Source organism: Simochromis diagramma, unplaced genomic scaffold (genome assembly GCF_900408965.1).
Source record: "Simochromis diagramma unplaced genomic scaffold, fSimDia1.1 OVJJ01000717.1, whole genome shotgun sequence".
In the NCBI taxonomy this organism is placed as follows: Eukaryota; Metazoa; Chordata; class Actinopteri; order Cichliformes; family Cichlidae; genus Simochromis; species Simochromis diagramma.
The window spans coordinates 41,396-68,034 of NW_024387503.1; the positions used below are offsets into that span (position 1 = coordinate 41,396).

At 41.9% G+C, this 26,639-nt stretch overlaps 1 protein-coding gene across 5 annotated transcripts in view; it reads left to right on the forward strand.

The window, feature by feature from the left end:
• The window catches only part of slc12a7b (solute carrier family 12 member 7b), an 84,888-nt gene that overhangs the window by 13,269 nt on the left and 44,980 nt on the right, over window positions 1-26,639 (forward strand). Inside the window, exon 1 of one of the 5 annotated variants that reach the window (XM_040018809.1) lies at window positions 10,580-10,979. The exons of the other annotated variants lie outside the window; for them this stretch is intronic. Within the exon in view, the coding sequence (XP_039874743.1) occupies window positions 10,871-10,979 (109 nt within the window). The 5' untranslated portion in view covers window positions 10,580-10,870. Of the gene's footprint in view, window positions 1-10,579; window positions 10,980-26,639 lie in introns of those variants that run through there. 5 annotated transcript variants of the gene reach the window in all.

Genomic DNA, 26,639 nt, shown 5'->3' on the forward strand with positions numbered 1-26,639 from the left:
CAATCCAGCCACGGGCCCATCCATCTGGCCCATCAAGACTCACTCTCATTTCATCAGTCCATAAAACCTTAGAAAAATCAGTCTTGAGATATTTCTTGGCCCAGTCTTGACGTTTCAGCTTGTGTGTCTTGTTCAGTGGTGGTCGTCTTTCAGCCTTTCTTACCTTGGCCATGTCTCTGAGTATTACACACCTTGTGCTTTTGGGCACTCTAGTGATGTTGCAGCTCTGAAATATGGCCAAACTGGTGGCAAGTGGCATCTTGGCAGCTGCACGCTTGACTTTTCTCAGTTCATGGGCATTTATTTGGCGCCTTGGTTTTTCCACACGCTTCTTGCGACCCTGTTGACTATTTTGAATGAAACGCTTGATTGTTCGATGATCACACTTCAGAAGCTTTGCAATTTTGAGACTGCTGCATCCCTCTGCAAGATATCTCACTATTTTTGACTTTTCTGAGCCTGTCAAGTCCTTCTTTTGACCCATTTTGCCAAAGGAAAGGACGCTGCCTAATAATTATGCACACCTGATATAGGGTGTTGATGTCATTAGACCACACCCCTTCTCATTACAGAGATGCACATCACCTAATATGCTTAATTGGTAGCAGGCTTTCGAGCCTATACAGCTTGGAGTAAGACAACATGCATGAAGAGGATGATGTGGACAAAATACTCATTTGCCTAATAATTCTGCACTCCCTGTAAATTGTTTGCTATTCTGTCCCTTGAAATAAGATTTAAACACTTTTAGTCTGGAGCTGCTGGGAAAAACAGCTTTTTCCCCCTGCACCTGTTGGAGTGAGGTTAGGCTTTTTATTAAAAGTCTGCACTACAGTGTGTTTATGAGAAAGTGTGGATCATTATATATCTGGGATGTCTTGATTGAGTATTCATTTTGAGGTCATGACACCATTTCAGTTGCAGTCCTGTCCAGCGTTAGTGTTGACGATCATTCCCCAAAGCAGTCAAATGAATGGACTGTTATTGAATTGGGTGAAGGCCAGATACTAACTGCTGCACTGTCATTCTCCTAGCTGCAGTTTTAAATTCAGTGTTTTCTCAACTATTGTAAGGCATTCCTGTCCTGAAGTAGCAAAGCAGCCCCGAACCACGATGCTCCCTCCACTGTGCTTCACAATTGGGATGAGATTTTGACTCTTTCAAGTGTAATGTACATTTAGATATTCACTGACTGCAATTTTCTTGTGCAATATTTGGCCCATACAAGCACATACAAACAAATATCAACTGTTTTTTAAAAATGCTAAATATTAGTTTAATAATTAAAAGAAATTATTAATTTCCCCCAAATTTGAAGTACATTTCAGGATTTCTTTGCAATTTCTTTTTCAATTCAAGTGTTCATTGTGTTATAATATCACCAGATAACAGGATCTTAATCATTTTCATTTTTTTTTAATTTTTACCCGTTTCCATAATCTTCCTTGTAACTGCTTTGATCATTTTTGCTGTTCCAAATCTCATACTGATGATGCTGACTTATGGTTACTATTAGCTTTAGCCCTGTTCTTTTTGTTAGCTTCTTTCAAATCTCATATGTTCAGCTGGATGAAGATGAACATTAGCTTTGTTGCGTGGTGGTCCCTCCATGCTTTACTTTGGGGAACTTTGTGTCTTCAATAACAGTGAGAAATTTCACACTAATGACATGTTTGTATGTGGCTATGAGTGTGCGAGTCAGTATTTGCCTGCATCTCTGTGCGTATGTTGTGTGCACATGAAACAGACCGGCCTGTAATCAGATATTTGGGAGAATGACCAGTCACTGGTCCTGGCTGAAAACGCTGGAAATTGGCTGTTCTGTTCCCTGGCTACTGGATCAGTTCATGTCTACTAGTAGAGATGTAGAGGAGACTGTCATTTAGAGGAAAGGTCTGATTCCCAACACATGCTTTAGTGTCATTTAAGTGGAACTCTTGACCCCAAGTAACTTTTGGAGAGGCCTACAGGTTCACATCCTGTACAGCCTGGACTTTGAGTGATTGCTCAAGGTTCAATAAAGACAGTAAAACAAAATGACTGATTGTGTGTTCTCAGTTCATTCAGATTGTGTTTGTCTGTAATTGTAACTTGAATTAAAATGTTGTTGATATTTAATGCAGAAATTTACTCTTGCAACTGTAAGATTATAGCATTTTTGTACTATTGTTTACAAATGAATTGTATTCAGTGTTATATAATTAATTAATGGATTTTTTTTCTCGTAGCGATTTAGATAGCGATTTTAATAGTACTCTCTGTACGCACATAACAAAATCCACCTACCAGCACTCCTAAAGATCACTGATTTTCACAGTTTTTCAGAACATTTCCTGGGCTTGGAAGTTTGCCCTTTGGCCAAAATAAATACTTAAAAACTGGAAAGACTAGAATTGGTACCATAACCTTCAACAGTTTATGATGAAGTTAAATAATGCAGAGTGGTCTTTTATTTTTCCTGTAAGGCAGATATTATGTGTCTTTAACTTCTTGTATTATCATTTTATGCAAGTAGACTGAAGTGAAGTAGATTTTTCAGTATTGTTTCCTTGCCACAGATGTAAGTTCACATACAGTACCAGACAAATGTCACTAAAATATTTCAGAAGGGAACCCAAGTGGTACACTCGCACTTTCATAATTACATTTAGGAACGTAAGACTTTGTATGTTTGGAATTCTCACATTTCTTTTCTCCACTTGCCAGTGTGGACCTGATTGTGCAACTAATACTGCTTCTTGGGTTTTTGGACATGAACACATATTCTTTTCCTTTTTTGTGTCTGTTGGAGGCGATGTTTTCATCAGTAATCATCTGGGGAAACTAGTGAAAATGAACTAGTGAAAACAGAAGGAACTAAAAAACTGGTTTTCTGCTTAACTGGAGGTTAAAACTAGAGACGACCGTGGCTCAGGGGGTTGGGAATCGCATCTGTAACCGGAAGGTTGCCGGTTCGATCCCTGGGCTCTCTGTCCTGGTCGTTGTGTCCCTGGGCAAGACACTTTACCCTACTTGCCTACCGGTGTTGGCCAGAGGGGCCGATGGCGCGATATGGCTACCTCGCTTCTGTCAGTCTCCACCAGGGCAGCTGTGGCTACAACTGTAGCTTGCCTCCACCAGTGTATGAATGTGAGAGTGAATGAATAGTGGTATTGTAAAGCGCTTTGGGTGCCTTGAAAAGCGCTATATAAATCCAATCCATTATTAAAAAGTAAATTCCATTTGGCTCTCTGCCATTTTGTCAGGATTTTGTTTTATTAGTATGAATTTACGTACATTAGCAGGTTTTGTCTGTAACCTCTGGACTCTGTAGGTCAAAAGTGATGCACGTTTGAGAGAAGGAAGTAATGGAAGGGGAGATGACGTGTGAAAAAGCATGTGATCTGAACTCACATGATATGATAAAGAGATTCCATCTGAGCCTGCAAGACACCACAGTTTCCTTTATTGACTTTATTGAACATCCCTGTATCCCAGTACTACAAAGTTTTTGCATCTCTGTGTATGGAGAGAAGCTGTTGAACAGATTAAGTGAAGAACTGCAGCAATATCTCAGCTAGGGCTGCACGATTTTGCATAAAATGAGAATCACGATTTTTTGGCTTAGAATTGAGATCACGATTCTCTCACGATTTTCTTTTCCAGTATAAATATTTATTGCACTTATTAACTGCACATCAACTTCATAACAGTTGAGACTGAACATAAAAACAATAAATAAACATAAAAACAACAAATGTCTCACGTTTTGTTGTTACCGCAAAATGTTGTACTGCTTGAAATTCCGTCTCCACCGTTGCACGACACTGCGTGTATAGAGCAGGTAGTGCAACAATAGAAAAATAGTTGCGGGACGGCACTGTGTAGCGTTTGTCTAGGGTGTTGATCATTTTCCTAAATCCCTCGTTTTGCACAGTGTTGATGGGAGCCATATCTTTGGTCAGGTGATAAGTGATAGCCTCCGTAATTTCTTTGTGCCTGCGGGAGTTCGACGTGTATAGGGAGGCGCTGTATAAGGTTCCCGTTATTGATGTTTGGGTGGTTGACCGGGACGGATTTTCTCCAGTCACTTTCTCGTCATCCCTGACGTGCTCTCCGTTGTTTTTTCCCTGCTAATTTTAGCATCACACGGCACAGCTTCTGTATCACGTGGTATAAGGCTCCGCCCTTGTCATTTGTTGAGCAGGAAGAGTGAGTGCTTGTTTTCATGCAGAGTACGTCCCGGATCAAAATGCGGTACAATTGTCGTCATCGTCTTTTTTTTTTTTTTTTTTTTTTAAATCATTGTCATTTGGAAATGAGATCGCACATAAGTATGAATCGAGATCGCGATTTTCTAACGATTAATCATGCAGCCCTAATCTCAGCATGACTTGGTTTAAAAAGAGGTACAAAAATATTTACAGTGAGGAGGTAGGGCTTTGACCGGGTCTTGTCACACACTATTTTCACACCAGGGATGTGTATATGTGTTTGGGTGTACAAGTTTGTTTATGTTTATATATCTGTAAATTTGTATGTCTTTTGACATGTTACAGTACTAGGGTTATTAAAGCAAATACATGTAACAAATTTCTGAAGTGATAGGGCATAAACAGGAAGAAAAAGTGTTGACTGTTAGTTACCAAATAGTGTAAGGGGTGGGATTATGTATATAGCTTATGCTTCTTCCTACTCTTTTTTCAACATGTAAGTTAATTATGATTTTTATTATTGTTTTGTTTTCCTGTTGTTTTGATTTGTTTGTTCGTGTCTCTTTATTCTCGGTTGTTGTTCTTATACTATACACTTATACATGTTCAAAATAAAGATACAATACACAAATACACAGTTTTACACTGAGTTCACTTTTCTCCTTTGCCCACCAGAGGGCAGTGTAATATATTGGTTGGGCAGACAGGCTATGTGGTAAACGTGAGATAATGTGAGGTGTGTTAGTGTTATTTTTCATTGTAGCTGAAATAATAACATTTATTCATTTCAAAATACTCTATTTGAATTTAATTGCAGTAAAATTAAATGCAATTTTAATGAAATTTCAGAACCTGAGCTTAACCAAGTTTTAGCAAAGTAAATAATAGTTCAGATTTGTTCTTTGTTGCTTTTGTATCAAATCTATTAAATACATTTCTCGGTATTTTCCTTTATATAATGATTTTACAACTTCAGGCTACCAAACATCTCTAGATTCTAATATAAAACAGAGGCTTAAAACTTGACAAAGAAAGAGTGAACTGTTAGATATGATAGCCATGAAAAAGATAAAAACCAGGGAGTCTCAAGGCTGCACAACAGCAGGAATGATCTACACTGCTGAGAAGTTTGTCCTTGTGTCATTGGTCTGCACTTGGTGTATGTGTTGCAAATCCAGCGTCTTCCCATCTTCCCCTGCAGGTTCAATCAATACATCTATTTTGGGAGTGGAAATGCGAGCCGCCAGAGAGAGTTCTGAACTCAGTTTAAGTGCTGTTGTTCTCGGGGCAGAAAAATTCCCCACTGTCTGCAAAACCAGGAGCCTAGGCTGTGTGTATGCTCATGTAAAATGTGGATTACCACACTTTTCAATGTAACAGTAAATCGTAAATGGTTTCTCCTGTCATGTTTGGGTTTTGTTTTGGGTTTTTTTGTTTGTTTTTTGTTTTTTGGGTAGGGTGGTTCAGGGGGCCTCACCACTGTACCCTCTGAGCCACAGAAGCAAGAAAATCTGACATCACACAGACTTTGTACTGGGGTGCTGACAGGGTAGAGACCAGTTAGTGTACCATCTGACTGCATTTGTGTTGTCAGGGACACCTTTACTAGGCAATGTTTAAAGTTCAGGGCTTGTACAAAAACAGCTGGAGAAGTGACTGAATAGGCAAACCCACATGTTGGCCTGGGAAGGCCACACCCAATTAAAAAGTTAATAATCAAGATATAACACGTGGAATTTAATACTTTGATCGTTTAAATAATGCCACTGGGATTAGGGGTGTTTATTTCTCAAACGTCTGTGTAACTGTTTAGCCACTAGCCTCCTCCTCAGAAACTTACATACTCAAACCAGTCATGTGTGACAGGTATCTGACTTTGCACACACCCACAACCTCGTCTTGTTTTAAAACACGTTGTGAAGTTGGTCTGTATTTCCACTAAAAATCAAACCTTTCGAAAAAACATGTTCAAAACATTAAAATCAACCCGATTTTACACACACACACAACCCTTGGTTTCGAATATTTTGTGCAGTTGAGTATAAAAGGCACTTAAAAAAGGAGTTAATGCATATAAATGGGTAGATTAAATCCAGTTATTTTGTACACACTGAAGTGACTATCCTCATACTACTTTATTAGTATATTGTGGAGGTCAAATTTAGGTTCAGACTCCCAGTTTCTTATCAGCACATTCCAGTAAGGTGATAGATATTCGTGCCTTTGTATGTGTTAATTGAGGGAATGAATCATGAGTTTGTGGCACTCACTGTATACCTATGCGGGAATTACAGTAAAACAAGTTCAGTAATAATTCCTGTAAGTGTAAGACAAATAAGTACTAGAAAGTTGAGTTGGGTGATAGAACGATAACGATATGTATCGCGATATAACTTTTTCTCGATAGAAAAATCAAACTATCGCGATAGACCTCGCCGCTCTTGTCCTCTTAAAAAAAAAAAAAGAAAAAAAAAAGAACAGCCAATCCAAATTAAGTAGCGCAGAGCCGAACCAATCACAGCCGCAGCGTCACGTCACGTGACTTGTTACGTACAGCACAAGTGCCAAGCCGCACATGTGTATTTGTTTGGGAAGCAGCCAGCCACCGTACCGCCCGGGTAATGGAGGAAATGAGTGTGCCGACTAGAAAAATCAACCGAGCGTGACCGAAGGTTACCGAAGAGAAAACAGATGATGGTTCCAATGCCGGAGAGATTGTCGAACGGAAGAGCCGTAGAAGTTTCCGTAGTGTGAAGGTATTTCGGCTATTTCAAGTCTGACAAAAAACAGAGTAGCGTGCACTGTAAATTGTGCCGAAAGCAAGTCTGGAAATACAATAAACTGGTGCATGCTCAGGCTACGTCCACACGTACCCGGGTATTTTTGAAAACGCAGATTTTTCTATGCGTTTGCACCTTTCGTCCACACGTAAACGGCGTTTTTGGTCACTGAAAACGAAGATTTTTAAAAACTCCGGCCAGGGTGGATATTTTTGAAAACTCCATTTTTGCATTTACGTGTGGACTAGAAAAACGGAGAAAACGCAGCTCAAAGGTGTGCGCATTTTTTGACATCACACTGTGCGCCACGTTATTGTTTCGGTGAAATGAATTTCTACAATACTGTTACTGTTAATTCTACTCTCTGCAGTGTTTAAACGCTTACATATACACACAGTTACTGTCCCTCCACACATACGACTCGGTTCTGCTTCTATGCCCCAGCTTTGTTTACTTTTTCCCACCGAGGCTTCTAGACTTCTGATTGGCCAACATTTCTGCACGGTTAGGAATCTAGCTCCACCTGCTGCTTTGGCATGTTCATAGCAGCGTTTTCCTTCATTTCTCCCTTTATGTGTGGACGGGATTATTTTTTAAAACGAAAACGGAAAATCTCCGTTTTCAAAAATACCCGTGTACGTGTGGACGTAGCCTCAGTCTCTGACTGGAAGCGCTAATTCGTCATTCGGCTTTTGTCAGACTGAAGTAACTGTTAAAACTGTTTGAAAAGCTAAGCTATACAACAAGGAGAGATTGAAAATTTCCTTTTAGTTCTCAGTTTATTTGATATTGACAAAAGTTAGTCAGTTTTGTCTGATCTTCTGTAAAACAAACTAAGATTTATTTTTAGAATTAATATTTTGTTTCTAAGTGGAATTGACAATTTAGTAGTCTGTTTCGTTTGTTCTATTTTGAAACTTAAACGCTTTAGCGGCTGCCTTTTGTGTAGTTTGCAATATTTGCCTTTATTTATCTGAAAAAGTCTCATGTTCCTTAAGTACATGTACCCTGTTGAACTTATTATGGGAAATAAATATTTAAATAAAAACAAGCTGCTGATTATTTCACATTTTACTTGTGAGCAACGGCACATTTAAATCTTACAAATATAGTTATTTGGCTTATATCGTGATAGATATCGTTATCGCCTGAAATGAAAAAAACATATCGTGATATGAAAAAATCTTATATCGCCCAGCTCTAATGACCAGTAAACAGCTAATGTCTGCTCTTGTTTCTTTTTTCACCACAATTGATCATTTCCCTCCTATGGGAATTTTTTAGCCCTTTTGCTGGAGAAGTTATGTAAGACATTTCCTCCTTCATATTGTGTGTCAAATCAACCATGAGACAGCCTGAGAACTGCTTATGTCACAGCATTTTAGCCTACTTTCCAACCTCCCTTATTTATTGGTGTAAATGCTCTCACAAAAAGGGACATTGTCCCCCAGGCCTGGATGCATGGACTGTCCCTGAGAAAGCAGTCTGAGTGTCTGGCCACTTAATCAGCAGATGCCGGTTACATCATTGCTCATCCACTGAGCAGCAAGTAAGAGCTGCCTTTGTTACCTTAGAAGCACCGTAATACTTACTGCGCATTTAGGAATCAGTTATTGATCCAAGCTTTCCTTTCTTGATGCAGGGAAACAGTAGTAGGAATGCTGGCTGCTTTAGTTTAGGCTGTAGCTGCAGCTCGGAGTGATTTGCATGTAGCATGGGTCCAGCATCATATTTGCAACCAGACCCCCTGACAGGAGTTATTTAATTGAAAGAGGTCTAGTTTCTGAAGACTAGAGTAATAAATGTTTGATAATAAGGATGTTGTGGGTTTTTTTTAATGTGACTAACAAATATTTCACTGAAGATGTTTGAGGAATGAAGGTTTCCCAAGCTTTAAGAATTCTGTAGAAAGTCCTAGATGGTGCCACGTCCTTCCTCTGGTTCAGTATTGAGAAATGAGCTGTGAGCGAGTCGCATTGCTAACTGGGCAATTGCTAATTGCCCAGTTTCTCTTTGATTCTCTCGCACCGTGCACGCTCCGCCTCCCCCTTCCTGCTTTTGCACACCACACCCTTCCCTTGACTCTATTGATCTCATGTGTCGGCACACTGGGGAAGTTACCGGAGGGGGCGGGATCTCATTCTGGTTTCCATGTGTTCACAGTCACACTCAGCTAGTGTTATAAAAACTCTGGCCATCTGCACTCAATTCTGTGGACTTCACTGTTTCTATCACATTTCCAATCACATAAGGTGTTTGAGACCTGATAGCTAGTGTCATTTTCAGTGTAGTATATATTCAGAGGAAATGAATCATTAGAATTAAGGTCAAATGGATTTGAACATGAGGCACCTAAAGCCATTTTCTCCTCCCTTTTACTATTTTTCAGAAACGCTACGATACTTTATTAGTCTTAGAGTACCAGTCGAAAGTTTTAGATCCTATCCATCTTTTATATTCTCGTCAACCCAATAGCACAAATGGAACAGATTAGGGGAAAGATTAAGAGAACAATGGTATTTTAAATGGGTAGAATGGTTCCTTATTAGCGCTGGTGCTTGACAGCAAGACGTCTGTTGCTTCACACCTGCTGGTTTAACAGGTTCGACAGTTTTTTGTACCTCCAAAAATCTTTGATTGCCACAATCACATCTACAATTACTGTCTGTAATTGTGATGTGAGCATGTCTTTCCTGCCCCTTGACTTGTGTTAGCTTGGATAGAGTCTAGCTGCTGTGACTCAATACAAATGAAGCAATGTGCAGAAACTTTAACTCTCCAATCCTGTACAAGTGCACACAAATGCGCTGCTTTGTTTTTCCATTCACTCGTCTGACCACTTGATCCCAAACCAGCTGGATGGGGTTTTACATATAGAGACTTCTGTGCTGATTCTTTTCTTAAAAAAGGCCTGTAGTATGAACCTATGACCAAGATGACGGTCTATGTAAAGATAGTTTTAAAGTACTCAGCAAAAGTTGGACAGGTTAGGATTAACTGTGGAGACTGCACAAAGGCTCGATGTTCTCCTGTTTCTTAATCCCTGAAAGAAGTTTCTCTATTATGTCTCAATGACCATTCAGTTTTGGTTAAACCTTGGATGATGTACAGCTCACTCTATACAGATATGAGCATCTTTCAGAAATCTGTGTGTTTCCACACATAAGCATATGTGCTAACGCTCTTTAGGGTTATATGTTCACACAGTCTATATACATCTTCAGAACAGCATTGCTGCACACTTGCTGCACATGGGGTTTAAATTATTGCATAGCAAGAAATACATGTGTGTCCGTGTGTGTGTGTGTGTGTGGCAGCTTTGCACTTCCTCTTTGAACAAAGGTGATTGTTTCTGGTGGTTGTTGTGCCTGTGTGTGAGAAAAAGGCTGCATTCCTGGTCAGGGGATCTGCCCTCAGGCATAGAAAGAGCTGCTATATGTGCTCTCACTCACAGATGAGCACTAATGCATGTAGTTTTTCAACCACAGTGTGTGTGTGTGTGTGTGTGTGTGTGTGTGTGTGTGTGTGTGTGTGTGTGTGTGTGTGTGTTCATGTGCACTGCCCCCCATTGGGCGGGGCAGCAGCGCTCTTCCTTATTTGGGTAGTTGGTGCGGTGGGGGTCGAGGTCACATGGGTGGACAGCAGAATCCTAGCGATAGGAACAAAAACTCAGAAGCAAGACACAGCGTCCTGCCCATGAGGGTAAAGTACACCAGGGAAGTTGGTCTGAACAACAGAAAGCAAACAACGGAGAACAGTAGGAAGAAAGAGAAGAAGAGTGACAGTTGCTGGACAGAGAAAGGAAAAGATTCAGCAGAACAGAGGGGGCGGAGGAGGGCTGCGGGAGATAAGAGTGTGACAAACAGGAGACACTGAGAGGAAGCACAGGGTATAAAAATGCCCACCAACTTCACCGTGGTGCCGGTGAAGGACGGCACCAGAAAGGCAGAAGAGGGGAATGACCAAAATGATGTGCTGAAAGAAGAGGAGGAGGACGCCGCCACAGGTGAGATCACATGTTTTATTTCTCTGTGCCAGGTGGGCAACTGGTGCAAATGAGATCAAATTTACGAGCGAGGCTCAGGCGTCGGAATACATCTTTATCCTTCTGTCGAGACGGTACAGAGGAAGCAGCTCTGGAAAATTCCAGACTTTGTTTACAGTGTCCAGTGGAAGCTGATAATTTTGCTTTATTGCAAGGTTTTCTTTCTGAAAACCTGTTTACAGCTGTGTGTGGGCAGATAATGTGAAGGGATGATTGGGTTTTGAGCAAAGGCTTGCTTGTAGCTGTGTGAGACGCCAACTTGCCTCACACGATACTGCCACTCATGGGAGTTTGACATGAATGTGGTTTTTCCTTCTGTCAGAGTCCCTCCTTTTTTCTTTGTTTTTTCATTTTGTTTCACTCCTCAGCTGATGGCTTTTAAGCAGAAGCCCTAAACACAATGAGTTAAATGTTCTTTGATTTAGTTTAACTTTAATTTTTCTGCGTTATGCCATGTAATCCTAGTGTTGGTAACAAATGCAGGGATAGCAGAGCTTCAGTGACTTCAGCATCTGCTGACTTCTCTGTTGGTTACCATTGATGTGCAAACTCCTGCATGAGTCATGACTGAAGACCTCACAGTGAACTCCTTGGTGTTAGAAACAACAGGATAAAAGAACTTTTACACAATGTCCTGACGCCCAGGCATGACACACATTTCCTTGTGGGGCCTGCAGGACCAAGACAGAATAGTCATGAACTTAAATAACACGTTATAATAAATATTTAGTGAAAGCCAACAAATATGTGCCATTTACAGTTGCACATAAACAAAACAGGAACATACTGTAATATTATAGATCTGGTGTCAGAACAACACAACCTGCCTGTGTGCAACACCTCAGAACAATATGTAGAGGTCATGAAGTGCATATTTAACAAACTCCTCTCTGACACTCCATGGTTTTGTTTTTGGGAGTTTTTTTTTCCAGGCTCTCATTGCCAGTTAAGTTGTTGCTTTTACAGCGCTTCACATGGTGCTGAGCAAATCTGTTCCCGGTGTTTAATTTCTGTTGTGGAGCTACAATTACGGCTGCATGCCGGGTGAGATTTTACAGACTGTGGGAGAGAGAATGGTGTTTCATTGTGATGCTTATACAGGCTCTTGTATCACTTTAGTTTCTCCTGTGCTGGTCTATGTGTATGCAGATCAGCTGTTACTGACAATGGCTGCAGAGTGACAGAGTCGCTCGGTGAGCAGGGCATAGCATGTCAGAGAGATCTCACGCTTGATCTAAAACCACAAAATTATAACTTGACTCGTGGAAGCATCGAGGCCACGCATGTTCCTTTGTTTGCATTGTTTTGAAGTCCAGCCTGCTCAAAGCCACAGGTCCTTTTAAAATAGGCTGAATCATTCCATGAGTCGAACTGTAGACACATTCTTAGCTGTGAGATTTGTTGAGAACATGATGGTGACGGTATGGTTAAATAACAGCAGCAGGCTCCAGACTTTAAAAGCTAGACATATTGGAGGTGTTTCCTTTCCGTGATTTGTTAGGGATGGGTCTCAATAGTGTAGCTCATGTCAGCTCATAAACATATAGTGTGTAAGGAGGACAGAGTGAAATAGCAGTCACTGTTATTGATTATGTTGCTGGCCCGCTTTCCGTTGACTTAGTCAGGGGAGATGAGACCCCACCCCCATGCTGCAATGTCCTGGGCTCAAGTTTTTCTCATTCACTCTGAATTCTCTCTTTGTTCTACTCTCCCTCTCTGTTTCTTGATGTTCGAATCTCCTGTTCCCTCCTGGAATTAAAGCTTTACTCATAAACAAACAATTTAGAGGTGTGCTTCTTATACACGCACTGGGCACTGAAAACGTAAAGGAAATATGTGTCAAAAATGTGTCAGAGTGAAATGGAAACGTTTCATTCCTCCCAGGTAAAGCTAACTAGTGTAGCCAAAGTGAACCAGCTCAGCCCCTTAGGCCTTAGTAAGGTGGTACATCCTTTCCATCTTGTATTTGCAATTAAGCTTTCCTTAGAAGACACAAGATTTATTTATTTTTAAAATCACTTTAGTAGGTCTGGTGTTGATGTGGAGTAAAACTGTCTTGTTGTCTCTTTTTTTCCAGAACAATGTTATTAAAAAAAAGTAATGACACGACTTGACGTAGCTGTACTACAATAATATTCTGACCTATTCCGTATTAACCGAGTCTCTCATGTGCTTCCACGTGTTGAAGCACAATTGTTATAAGGGCAATTGAGTCTTGCCCTTATAACATTCTTCCGTTCATTTAATTGTTTTTGCGCAGGAGATGTCAGCATGTGTGATTGGGTTTAACTAAAGTCTGTGTTTGGCCCAAGCACCAACCCCTGGACCTGAATAATGAAGCCACTGTGGAGGTGCCAAAAAGTGCATTCACCCTTGTGGCCAGTTAGCCTCCCCAGATTCCCATATTAAAATGTCTGTGGGGGAAAGTTTGCCCCTCGACAACAGCTGTACGGGGGATGAACTTTTTTTGTAAGTTGTGCTTTTGGATACAGGTAATGATTAAAGTTGAGGGCTTGGCTGCTTCAGCTCCAGAATCAAACCATGAAATTCTCCTTGCTGCTGCCCTCTCACGAGAGTATGATAAACCTGAAGTCCATCAGAAGTCCAGAGACTTTTCACAAATACAGTGAAAAGTCTCTTTTTTTGAGAGCTCAGCCCTTTTTCGCACATCCTCAATACAGGCATCTTTCCTTCAGCTCTGGTGTCGATCATCCCAGAGCGAAGAACTTCAACCAACTCACCACAGGTGAGTTGGTTGGTCTGTTTGAAGACGATTTTTCGCAAAAATGTAGCATGTTCGGTGTGTATATACAAGTTAAATGACTGAATTTTCCAATTGTTTTTTGTTTGGTGTGTAAATACCTTTATTCAGATTGCAGACTCCAAAAATAATTGGTGATGTGATTGTGGCTATATACTGAGTCCTGTAGCCAGTTTGTCATAGTTTTCGAAAACATCTGTCTTACTGTAGTCTTTATTTTTCAGTGACGATATTTTTTTTAAATTAAAATGTCATCTGGAACAAGCAAATTAGGTAGATTTTAGGATCTGTTATGAGCTTCAGTTTACCTTGTATCATGCTGAAAAGGTCTTAACTTAGATGAATAAATCACAGGTACATGTATGTAACTTTCCCTGCTGAACAGGTTATACAGTATTGAACAGAACACAGCGTTCCAGAAGGGAATGAGCTCAGGCTCTGTGGGAGTGGGTGGAGTGGGACTCTGAGTGAGCGTATGTAGTCAAGCTGTGGGAGTTGAGCGGTGTGGCTTTGTAGTGAAATGCAAACCTCAGTTTTCGTTATGCTAAGTTGGGTTATCAGATTTGGGACAAAGCCCCACCTTGTAATTAAATAACAGGGTGGATGTGGGATGTAGCTCATGGCTCCAGTAGTAATAGTAGTAGAAGTGCAAGTGGTGGGTGTTTGGACCCAGTCTTAAATCACTTGCTTTCAAAGCTGCTATGGTAAAATCCAGCCTTACTTCTGTTTTGTTCAAGCTAAACAGGTGATTATACCAAATGCCTGGGGTTACTGCCTCTGTCCGTTGGTCTGCTTGCCCATCTGTCCCAGACATGTGTTTCCTGTTTATTTCCAAGCAGGTCTGGTTCTTTTTAAAGCTGTACGTGGCAGTCTGTATTTTTGTCTCTAATTATATTGTTAACTCTTTAATTTGCCATACTTGCATACTACCTATATTGCTAGCCGCACTGAAAGCAGCACATATAATGTGCTTTAAAGAGACTCTCAAACAAGTACATTGTAATGACTGAGTGATGCGGTTGGAATAGTTGTATCTTAAGCTGCTAAGACATGCACCATAGCTGTAAAATCTTTTAGATATTATGTGACACAATATATGAGGACAAAATGTCCAGTGCATGTAATGTCCATTTGCAGTGATTTTGGCACAGCACAAGCAAAATAGTCAGATTTTACTAACAGTCTAATCTGTTGATGTGTTCTGAATTTTTCATCACAGCCTGTTAAATGCAGAGTTGATCTCTGAATATTACAGGGCTGTAGTAAAATCTGCTTCTTGTCAAGTTGTTCTAGATTTATACAAGTTTGATAAATCAAGAATATGATTGAGGTATGTTTAAAGATGTCTGTTGTCGTATTGCCAGCCTTTAGAGTTTTCATAAATTAATTTGAGAATAATTGAGATAAATGATTGAGAATGGGAATTTTATTTTGGTCATAGAAATCCTAAATAATGAATTGGATAAGCGGTGCACGTACTGTATAAAGATGGTAAGATTTTTTCATTTTATTGGCTATGGGGCAAGTTAGCGTGATGCTGCAATCACAGTGTGATAAGTGCTCTAATTTATACAGCAGGATGCAACCAGTTCATTTCAACAATAATCTGCATTCTACCAGGAGCAGCACAGATTAGCAGCTCAAAACCAGCAAACACGATAAAGGAGCACTAAACAAAATATTACAGAGTAAGCACATGTCTTAAGTATGTTTAAGGCCTAGATTATACTCTAATGGATGGGGAAATCTATGTTACTTGGACCTGAGCAAACTCTAGCGGACTTGTGAATGCGTAAAGTATAATCCCGATTTAGAATAAGGCAGTTCTGGTTAAACTCGACTTCCATTGAGGCTGAAGGACAATCAGGGGAACTTTTGTTTTAATCATTGCTAGAGGCAATTTGAGATCTACAGGACTGAGACTCCGAATTATTTCACACCTGTAGTTTTTAGTCCGTTTAAGTCAAACTTCTTCCTGCGTGGTGTGGTTCATTTGTGCAGATGTGAACACAGTAATTGGACTCTGGTACACACTAAAACATCCACACTGAGATGCTTTGGAAGAGGCGGTCTTGGTGCGGTTCCAAATTCAATTCAGTTTTATTTATATAGTGCGAAATCACAACAACAGTCGCCTCAAGGTGCTTTATATAGATTCTACAATAATGGTTCCAAATGAATTCCACTGCGATTCGCTTGTAGTGTCATGTGATCTGACCTCGATCCGAACCAACTACCATGTGTATGTTGTAAGTTTGAGCTAAAAAACTTCCCTGTAGCCTTGTATGCTTTGTATTCTGGGATGCTGCAAGGTACTATGGATGTATGAAGGTCTAAATGGGCTAACAGCTAGCCATTAAATGAACATAAATTCTCCCGTGTTCTCCAATCCAATGATCGGACTCAGTTAGGGCTGCTCAATTAATCGAATTTTAATCACGATTACGATCTGGGCTTTCAACAATCATTAAAAATGACTGTGCCGATTATTAGCACCCCCTTCATGCTTTACTCTCGCGCTGCTCCGCTCTGCATTTCGAACACGCGTCACAACAATTAAGAGGACCCGAGGGAAGCTCGGAAAGCTAAGCAGAAGTTATTTGGAGAGGAGAGTGACTGCCGTTGGTTGAAAAGAGAGGTAAAAAAAACTTCAGTGGTGTGGAAACATTATGGGTTCGCGGAGTCAGACGTGGATCAAGTAGACATAGTGTGTAAACTTTGCTACATCACTAAACATAGATGTTTACATTTTTCATTTATTTTTTATATTGCAAACATTTGCACTGTTATCAGTATTTGCACACTATTTTATATTATTTTTTTAAAGTCATTATTCAATACATTGTTATTGTCAAGCTAATCAAGTTTGCAGATGACACCACCGTTATTGGGCTCATCTCGGACGGGGATGAGTCTGCCTACAGGAGGGAGGTTGAACGTCTGGTGTCTTGGTGCAGCCACAACAACCTGGTGCTGAATGCCCAGAAGACAGTGGAGATTATTGTGGACTTCAGGAAGCACACAGCCCCACTCCCCCCCATCATCCTGACTGACACCCCCATCACCTCTGTGGACTCATTCCGCTTCCTGGGTACCACCATCACTCAGGACCTGAAGTGGGAGCCCACCATCACCTCCGTCATCAAGAAAGCCCAGCAGAGGATGTACTTCCTGAGGCAGCTGAAGAAATTCAACCTGCCAACACGGACGATGATGCAATTCTACACCGCAATCATCGAGTCCATCCTCACCTCCTCCATCACCGTGTGGTACGCTGGAGCCACTATCAGGGACAAACAGAGACTGCAGCGTGTTGTGCGCTCTGCTGAGAAGGTGATTGGCTGTAGACTCCCATCTCTGCAGGACCTGTACACCTCCAGGACACTGCGGCGTGCAGCTCGGATCTCAGCTGACCCTTCTCACCCTGGATACAGTCTGTTTGACCTGCTCCCCTCAGGCAGGAGGCTCCGGTCCATTCGCACCAGAACCTCTCGCCATAAGAACAGTTTCTTCCCCTCTGCTGTTGGACACATGAACAATAAACGTACGACTGTCCCCACCACTAACTCATGACCCTACGCTGTGTTCACTGCATCATTCCATGTTCTGGCACTGATCACCACCTGCACTCATGTATATATCTTTCTACGTAGCACTTTGAATTCTTATTCTCATGTATATATCTCATGTATATCTCATGCATATATCTTTCTACGTAGCACTTTTAATTCTTATTCTTACTTTTATTTTTTCATGTCTATTTAAGCGCAATTTATGACAGCATGTTTGCACTGAAGCACCGCAGCAATTTCCTAATGTTGTAAACCTGCTCAACATTTGGCAATAAAACCCATTCTGATTCTGATTCTGATTCTGATTGTTAACCCTTTAAAGCCGGTCAGAGCAGCACGTTCCGTTTGGTGTAACTATTTTTGAGTCCCTGTAGAACCTGAACCATGTAAGCTAGCGCAATACTTTTTTTTTGCATATGAAACTTACATCTTATGCCATCAGCTTGTCCTCGGTCACGGTTTCCTTCCACATAAAGCTTTGCAAAAATTGCATAAAAAGCGCTTGCAGGAACAAAAACATAATATTCCAGAAACAGGCTTTGCCGATCCGATCAGCTTTTCGTAACACTTCCCACATTGAAACAGCCGTCAGCGAGAACTATCGCACGTCGCCATTTCCTGCCCGAAACAGGAAGTGACGTCATTTTCGCGAAAAATGTAGTTTTTTACTTGTAGGCCTTAAAAGCCTATACTGGTGTTTTTATAAGTCATGTTTGACTTTTCTGAATAGTTTCTGGGATGCTTAGAACTCGAATTGCACTGCTGGAAATAGTTTATTTTGATGAACATGCTGTTTTCTTTGCAAATTTGCATCATAGGATTGTTTTTTTGTTTTTCCTGCAGTATATAAAAATTGCTGTATCTCCAAAATAAAACTATGAAGACACTCAAAATAAATTTCCTGTTGTTGTAAACTATTTTTTGCAACTTTTTTGTATTTAAAGTTTTGAGGGATAAACCTCTTAAATTTCTCCAAGTAGAAATATATGTAAAAAAAACAAAATTTTCAAATTTTTTTGTAGTTTATTGCACTTTTTTGCAATTAATGTAGTTACTATGGACTTAATGCATACATATTATTAAAATATGGGCTATAACAGTTGTATTGATGTATAGCAGGGGTGTCAAACTCAAATACACAGTGGGCCAAAATTCAAAACTGGAACAAAGTTGCGGGCTAACATTAATATTTATTGAAATTTTTTTTTACCTCCAGATATAAGAATGAATCTTTTCTTATGGACTCAAATAAGTTTTGCTGGAAAACTGAATATGGGACAAGCAAAGCTTAATACTAAACAATATATATATTAGCTGTATAATACCAGCTCTAATAATAATTTGGTATGGCTTCGCGGGCCAAATGTAATTAGGCTGCGGGCCAAATTTGGCCCGCGGGCCAGAGTTTGACACCTATGATGTATAGCAACTTGAAATGCTCCCACAAATGGCACTACAACATGTAAAAAAAAAATATATAAGCTCTGGCGGACTTGGTTCTACGGTAGGTCTTAAAGGGTTAAATAAATATCGTCAAATAATCGAGATCTTAATTTCAGTGAAAATAATCGTGATTATCATTTTTGCCATAATCGAGCAGCCCTAGACTCAGTGTTCTCACATAGTTTGTGGTGACATGTTTTGGGTTTGTTGGAGCTGGAATTGTCCTCTTTGTGAAAACAAACCAAACAACAGGGGAAAGTCAAAAGTTTACAAACTCATCAACTGATTTGAACCAGAGTAAATGAACTATAGGCTATACTGCTGCAAATACCTGACTCCATCGTGGCCTATTGCTGCTCATCCACAAGCCTGGTTCTCTTGGATGTTTTTTCCTAATAAAAGGGACTTTTGTCTTCCCACTTTTGCCACATGCTTGCTGATTGTTGGGGTTTTTTCTCTGTTATTGTTGGGTCTTTACTAGAGGTGGGAATCACCATACACCCCACGATACGATATTATCACAATACTTAACTCACGATACAATATTATTGCGATTTTTTTAATATATTTTTGCAATATTCTGGGTATTGCAATACGATATTTTGTGATTTATCACATATTTTTGCTACTGCAGATTTTGTCCATAAAGGTAAACTTTATCAATATTCATTTTATCTAATAATAAAGTCTCACACTCAGTCTTTCTCTCATGTCAGTCAGTTTTATTGCTGACAAAGTGAACGGTTTGTATAACAGTCTAGTAACCAACTTAACTGAACGTAACTATCTGGTACAATTATAGCTTAAAACAAAATATAATTTTACATTAAATAAAAAAGTTTTAAATTTAAATAAAATAAAACATTTCTTAAATTAAAATAAGTAAACTGTCCTGTTTGTTGCTGCCCTAAAAAGTTAAACACATTTGGACAGTGAAGCAATGTCAGCATTCTTGCTCAGAAAAAGGAGCTGATCAACATGCTCTGAAGTCAGAGTGCTCCGTTTTGCTGTGACGATGTCTCCAGCGGTTGAGAAGACTCTTTCAGCCGAGACACTAGTACCTGGGATACAAAGGTATCTTTTTGCCAGCGTGGCCAGGAAAGGATAGACTTCCTCATGGGATTTCCACCAGCTTAGTGGGTCTTCTGTGAGTGCCAGTGATGTGACCTCCTGGTATCTTTTCACCTCCTCCTCAGCTGTGGCAGATAATGATTTTGGTGGGGCTCCAACATCACCATAAGTCTGACCAAGCAAGTCTGTTAACCCACAAGACTTTCTCATCTTGGCTGGTATGAGAGGGGGTCTGGGATTTTGTTCAGTCTCGTCAGGTTTCTCATGATGTTCATGGGCTTCTGGCTCACAGATGGGCTGCTGCCTCTTTTCTTCCTGTAGAAAACCCACACACACATAGAGAGAGGGAGAAAATAAATATTTCATATCTTTTAGTATGCAGTAATATGTTAGCAAATTATAATTAATGTATTTAAATTGTTAAATAGAATATTACCAATATGACAAAAATATCACCGATCTACTAATATTGTAAGTAAGTTATTTAAATTATAACACCAGAATGTTTGCTTACCTGAAGGGTTATAGCCTCAGCAACCACTCTGGCATAGGTTTCCTGTCTTTCCTCCAGTGACAGGAACGGCAGGGTTTTAAAGCGTGGGTCGAGAGCTGATGCTGTGTAGAGGGTGTTCCTCTCGACTGTGCTGGCATATCTCTTCTTAAGATCTTGACTGATACTTTGCTTGATGTTTCTGACCAGCGCTGTGTCACCAATGTTGTCTTGGGTGTCGTGCAACAGCTGTGCTAGCAGCGGTGCTACAAGACAGAGTAGGATTCTTTTCCTCAGACATCACAGTAGTCGTGACTTGCATTGACTTCAAGGCCCGGACAATTTCTTCAGTGTTCCCAATATCCGTCTCATTTAGAGTAAAGATATCTGTGCTACTCTTTCTGACTTCGGGAGACAGCAGCGCTGCACAAATCGCAGGTTGTTGTTCAAGGAAACGCTGGAGCATGTCATAAGCACTGTTCCATCTCGTGCAGACATCGGTCTTGAGCTTGTGAGTCGGGAGCTGTAACATTTTCTGTTTTTGCTCCAGAGCGTGGTTTGCCACTGTGCTTCTATTGAAAAACCCAGTTATGCGCCGCACTCTCCCCAAGACCCTGGCTACTGCAGGCAGGTTTAAGGCTCGTTGTGATGCCAGATTGAGCGTATGGGTGAAACACTTCACATGCAGGTATCCCGCTAGCTGAGTGGCAATTGTCATATTAGAAGCATTGTCGGTGACAACCACCAGATTTTTGTCGGCAATCCCCCATTCCTGTGCTGTATTTTGCAGGAGATTTGCAATGTTCGCTCCGGTGTGACTTTCATGTAATGTTCGAGTTTGGAGAACGTAAGACAGCAGTTGCCAGTCCGCTGTGAGATAATGAGCTGTTATAGTCACATATGAATCCACAGCCCGCGAGGTCCATGCGTCGCAAGTTAATGCAACCCTTTCTGCTGTGCTCAAACTTTCCTCAACTTTACGCTTCACATCTATGTAGAGATTGGAAACGGCTGTGTCCGCGAAAAAACGTTGTGATGGGTTCTTACATGATCAAGACCTGGGTTCCAGCGTCTTGATCATGTCTTGATCATGTAAGAAAAGCCCTCGTTTTCCACAATGTTGTAAGGACGCAGGTCTTTGCAGATGAAGTACGTGATAGATTGTGTTATTTTCTTAGCTCGCTCTGAATTGGGAGATAGCTTTGCTAAGCTAAAAGTGTCCAGCGTTGGTTGATTTTTCAGTGGAGCTGATTTAGAGCTAGCTTTCCCGTCCGCGGTTAATGCTATTTTTGGATGGTGCCGTGTAAGATGGGCCCTCATGTTCGTAGTATTCCCAGAGTACTTTATTTTCATACGACACACCTTGCAAATCCCGTGTGTCATATCCATCTCATTTGTTCCATCCTTGTTAAAAAATCCAAAGTATGTCCAGACGTTTGATTTAAACGCAGCTGGCGCTTTCCTGATCTCTTTTTCTTCCTCCATCTTTGTTTGATCAATTTTCCCATGTGCTGACCTAACCTCTGCTGACCTCACTAGAGAAAAAGCTCAACCGCACCATCTGGTGGACTGGAAGTTTTTGGAACAAAATATCGATGTCTGCTGTCCCTGTATCAATACATTATTAGCAAACAAAATATCGCAATACTAAGGTTCAAGGTTCAAGGTTCTTTATTTGTCACATGCATAGTTATACAAGTATAACACACAGTGAAATGTAGGCTGACACGCTCCTCGACATGTGCAAAAATTGGGGGGGGGGGGGGGGGGGGGGTGTAGAGGAAGAACATTATATATATAAATATATATATATATACAGACATATAGTATATACACTGGGTGAATGTGCAGTAGTAGCAGCAAGCAGGTGAATTCTGTATATTAATATGAATAGACATCTGACTATTTTACAGGAGACAATATAAACATATTTAAAATTAAAGGAATTTGAAATGTACATTGTGCCTTGGTTTAGTGTCTGGAAGAGTCCTGTCTCAGTCAATTATAGATGATGTGAGAGGGCGGGTGTGTGTGTTTAGGGCACGGATGGCTTGGGGATAGAAGCTCCTCTTGAGTCTCTCTGTCCTTGCCCGGAAGATGCGGAACCTTCTACCAGATTGCAGAAGTTGGAACAGTTTGTTGCCAGGATGGGACGGGTCCTTCAGTATCTGCGCTGCTCTAGTCCGGCATCTCCTGGTGTAGGTGTCCTGAAGCGGGGGGAGAGCAATCCTGCAGCAGCGTTCTGCTGTACGGATCACTCTCTGGAGAGCTTTTTGGTCCTTCACACAGCTGTTCCCAAACCACGATGTCATGTTCTGTGTGAGGATGCTCTCCACAGCGCCTGTATAGAAAATCCTGAGGATCTTTGGAGAGACCCTGAACTTCCTCAGTTGTCGTAGGTGATACAGGCGCTGCCTAGCCTTTTTGGTCTGGACCTGAATGTGGGCAGACCATGTCAGGTCTGAGGAGATGTGGACACCAAGATACTTGAAGGACTGCACCCTCTCCACTGGAGCTCCATTGATGATGATGGGCTTGTAGTCTCTGTGCTGACCCCTTCTGAAGTCCACCACCAGCTCCTTGGTCTTGCTGACGTTCAGCTGGAGGTGGTTGTCCTGGCACCACGATGCCAGATTCTTCACTTCATCCATGTAGGCCGCCTCATCGTTGTTGGAGATGGCACCCAACACCACTGTGTCGTCAGCAAACTTCACAATGGTGTTGGAGCCATGGGTGGCCACACAGTCTGAAGTGTAGAGGGAGTAGAGCAGTGGCGAGAGGACACATCCCTGAGGTGCTCCTGTGTTGATGGTGATGCTGTTGGAGAAGCACCTGCCCACCCTCACCACCTGAGTTCTGCCAGTGAGGAAGTCCAACACCCATGCACACAGACGGCTGTTAAGTCCCAGATCTCTCAGCTTTGTGAACAGTCTGCAGGGCACTATTGTGTTAAACGCTGAACTGTAATCAACAAACAGCATTCGCACATAGTTACCCTGTTTCTTGTCCACGTGGCTGAGAGTGGTGTGTAGGACGTGGGCGATGGCATCCTCTGTGGATCTGTTGGATCTGTAGGCGAACTGCAGCGGATCTGTGGTGTCTGGGATGGAGGAGGAGATGATGTTCTTCAGCAGCCTCTCAAACACCTTCATTACTACCGAGGTCAGTGCAACTGGCCGGTAATCGTTCAGGGATGAGGGTTTGCTGTTCTTGGGCACAGGGATGATGGTGGATCTTTTGAAGCATGTGGGGACCACAGACTTCGCCAGGGACTCGTTGAAGATGTAAGTGAACACACCTGCTAGCTGGTCAGCACAGCAGCGCAGCAGACGGCCGGTGATGCCGTCTGGCCCCGCCGCTTTCCTTGTGTTCACTCTCCTCAGTGCCGCTCGGACGTCATGCTCCGCGATGCTGGTCACCGGGCTCTCGCTGATGACGTCACTGTCCTCGGTAGTCAGGCGGTAGATAGCATTAGCCGCCTGGCTAACCTCGAAACGGGCGTAGAACCGATTCAGCTCGTTGGTGAATGCAGAGTCAGCGTTGATCGGCGCAGTGTCCCTGGCTTTGTAGTCCGTAATGGTGCGTAGTCCGTGCCACATACTCCGTGTGTCGCCCTGGTGGAAGCGGGACTCCACACGTTCCCGGTACCTGCGTTTGGCATCTCTCACCGCGCGCCGCACGCCGTATGAGGCCGCTTTGTAGGCGCTCATATCGCCAGTGGCGAGACCCGCGTTGTAGGAGGCGGTCCTGGCGTTTACTGCAGTGCGGATCGATCTGTCCATCCACGGTTTCTGGTTTGGGAATGTGGTGACTCTCGCAGTGGGGATAATCTCCTCCGTTAGCATATTGATGAAGCATACTGCTACTTCCGTAAACTCGTTGATGTCGACTGCGCATGCTCTGAACATGTCCCAGTCTACGTCGTTGAGTGCGTCCTGTAGCGTAGCTTCTGATTGGGCAGTCCACCGTTTTACCTCCCTCTTGGTCACGTCTTCCCTCCGTATGCTTTGTTTATACTGGGGAATGAGGAAGATGGCGTTGTGGTCAGACTTCCCAAAAGCCGGGTGTGAGACAGCTTTGTAGCCCTGCTTGTATGGCGTATAGCAGTGATCCAAAATCCGATCCCCTCTCGTTGGACACGAGACATGCTGGTAAAAGTTTGGCATGACTTGTCTGAGGTTCGCTTTGTTAAAGTCTCCTGCTACAATGAGGGCTGCGCCCGGGTCCTTGTTTTGAAGCGAGCTCAGCACATCATGTAATTCGGACAAAGCCATACCTGTGTCCGCTTGGGGTGGGATGTAGACCGCCGTGGCGATGACTGAGGTGAACTCACGGGGCAGATAGAAAGGGCGGCACTTAATGCTCAGGAACTCCAGATGTGGCGAGCAGCCGCTGGAGAGAGTAGAAATGCTCCTGGCATCACACCACTTTCTGTTTATCATGAAACACACTCCTCCACCTTTGGTTTTGTTCGACTCTGCCGTTCTGTCCGCGCGGAGCACAAAGAATGAATCCGACGGAGTTACGGCCTGGTCCGGCACGGTGGGGGTCAGCCATGTCTCCGTGAAGCACAGAATGTTGCAGTCCCTCATGTCACGTTGGAAGGTGACCCTTGCTCTTAGGTCATCGAGCTTGTTCTCCATGGATTGTACATTGGCCAGTAGGATACTGGGCAGTGGTGCGCGATGCGCCTGCTGTCTCAGTCTGTTCCTAATACCAGCGCGTTTTCCCCGGCGCTTCTTTGTTCTGTGCCTCGGATGAGCGGCCCGTCCTTTGTTGTTCTCCGCGCCGCGTAGAATCTCTGGCGGCCAGGAAGGGTCAGGTTTAAAAGTGTCCAAGATTAGATGTGCAACCTTGGCACCGATGTTTACAAGTGATCCGCTGTCGTATACTATAAGACTAGAGGATTTTGGGATGTAAACCAGAGCAAAAAATAGGTAAAAAACAAGAAAAGTGGATAGTCGGAGCGGAGCGGTCAGGAAGGCGTCTGGACGTGGCCGCGCCATCTTAAAGTCTTAATCGATACTACGCAGTATCGATTTTTTCCCCCACCCCTAGTCTTTACAGTATAAAGCATCTTGAGGCGACTGTTGCAGTAAGTTTGTGCTATATAAACTGAATTGAACCGAAAAGTTCCGGTACGTTCTGCTTCCTTTCATCAAAAATGACAGTGTTAATAACAGAGTTAATTCAGGCTTTGCTCTAAACACTGTTGTTGAGCACTGACTCAATATGTTCCTTTTTCTCCTAAAAACTTGACTTTGAGGTATGTTTCCCCAGAAACAACACGGTAAGAGGACGCCGGTGTGACGTAAGAAGCTCGATGTGTAGTCTGTCTTCTGTAAATTGTAGTTTAAACATGGAAAACAACCAGCATGATGTTTTAAGGAGTTTAGTGTAAGTGTGGTCAGATTGTGAGCACACTGCATTTTACTTTCCCTAAGGCCTTTTCAGTTCTGCTTCACACCTTTCTTTGACCTCATGATATTTTAGGAGGAAAAGTGGTTAGAAAAAAGACAGAGGAGGTGATTTTTCTTTTCTTCTTTCTTCTCTTATGTGGCATGAACACACCTGGTTCTGCTCTCATTTTTGGAAACTGTACATTACTATAGTGCAAAGTATGTGTACAGCTAAACTACACAATGTTTGTCTTAGCCCCATGACTTTGTCCTGATGTTCCCATCAAAACAACCAGTCACTGTTTACACACTGTATGCATTTCCACCCTAAATTTGGATGAAAAAAAAAAATCGTAAAAACAAATCTCTTGACAATAGAAACTCTTATGATTGTTTTCTTGGAATTATCTCCACCTTAAAGGTGGTTTGGGAATACTTTCTGGAGCATCCATAGACGATCACTCACGAGCAGCTGTTTAATATAAATGTAAAAACTATATAAAGTTTACTGATTTTTGTACAAATGTGTGGAAGTGAAGGTAACAATAGCATGTTTTCTGTGCGTATACTAAAGACAATGTTGAGATTATCAAACATAACAACTTAAAAGAATCCATTTGGGCCATATATATATATAAAGAAAAATATCCTACATAAAACACACATGCAACATTATGACCAGAGGATCACATTGTCTGTAATAGGAGAGCTTCCATAGCTCTTCTGAGTGTATGAAAGAGTGAACCACTAATATATGTTCATTCTTTTATGTATGTTGAGCACTCGAGCCAAATGGAAAATTTCATTCTGCTGATTATCCAGACAGTCCTACTCTCCGACTACTGCCCTCCATTTCCGTCTCAGATATCTTGTCCTCACCAGTTC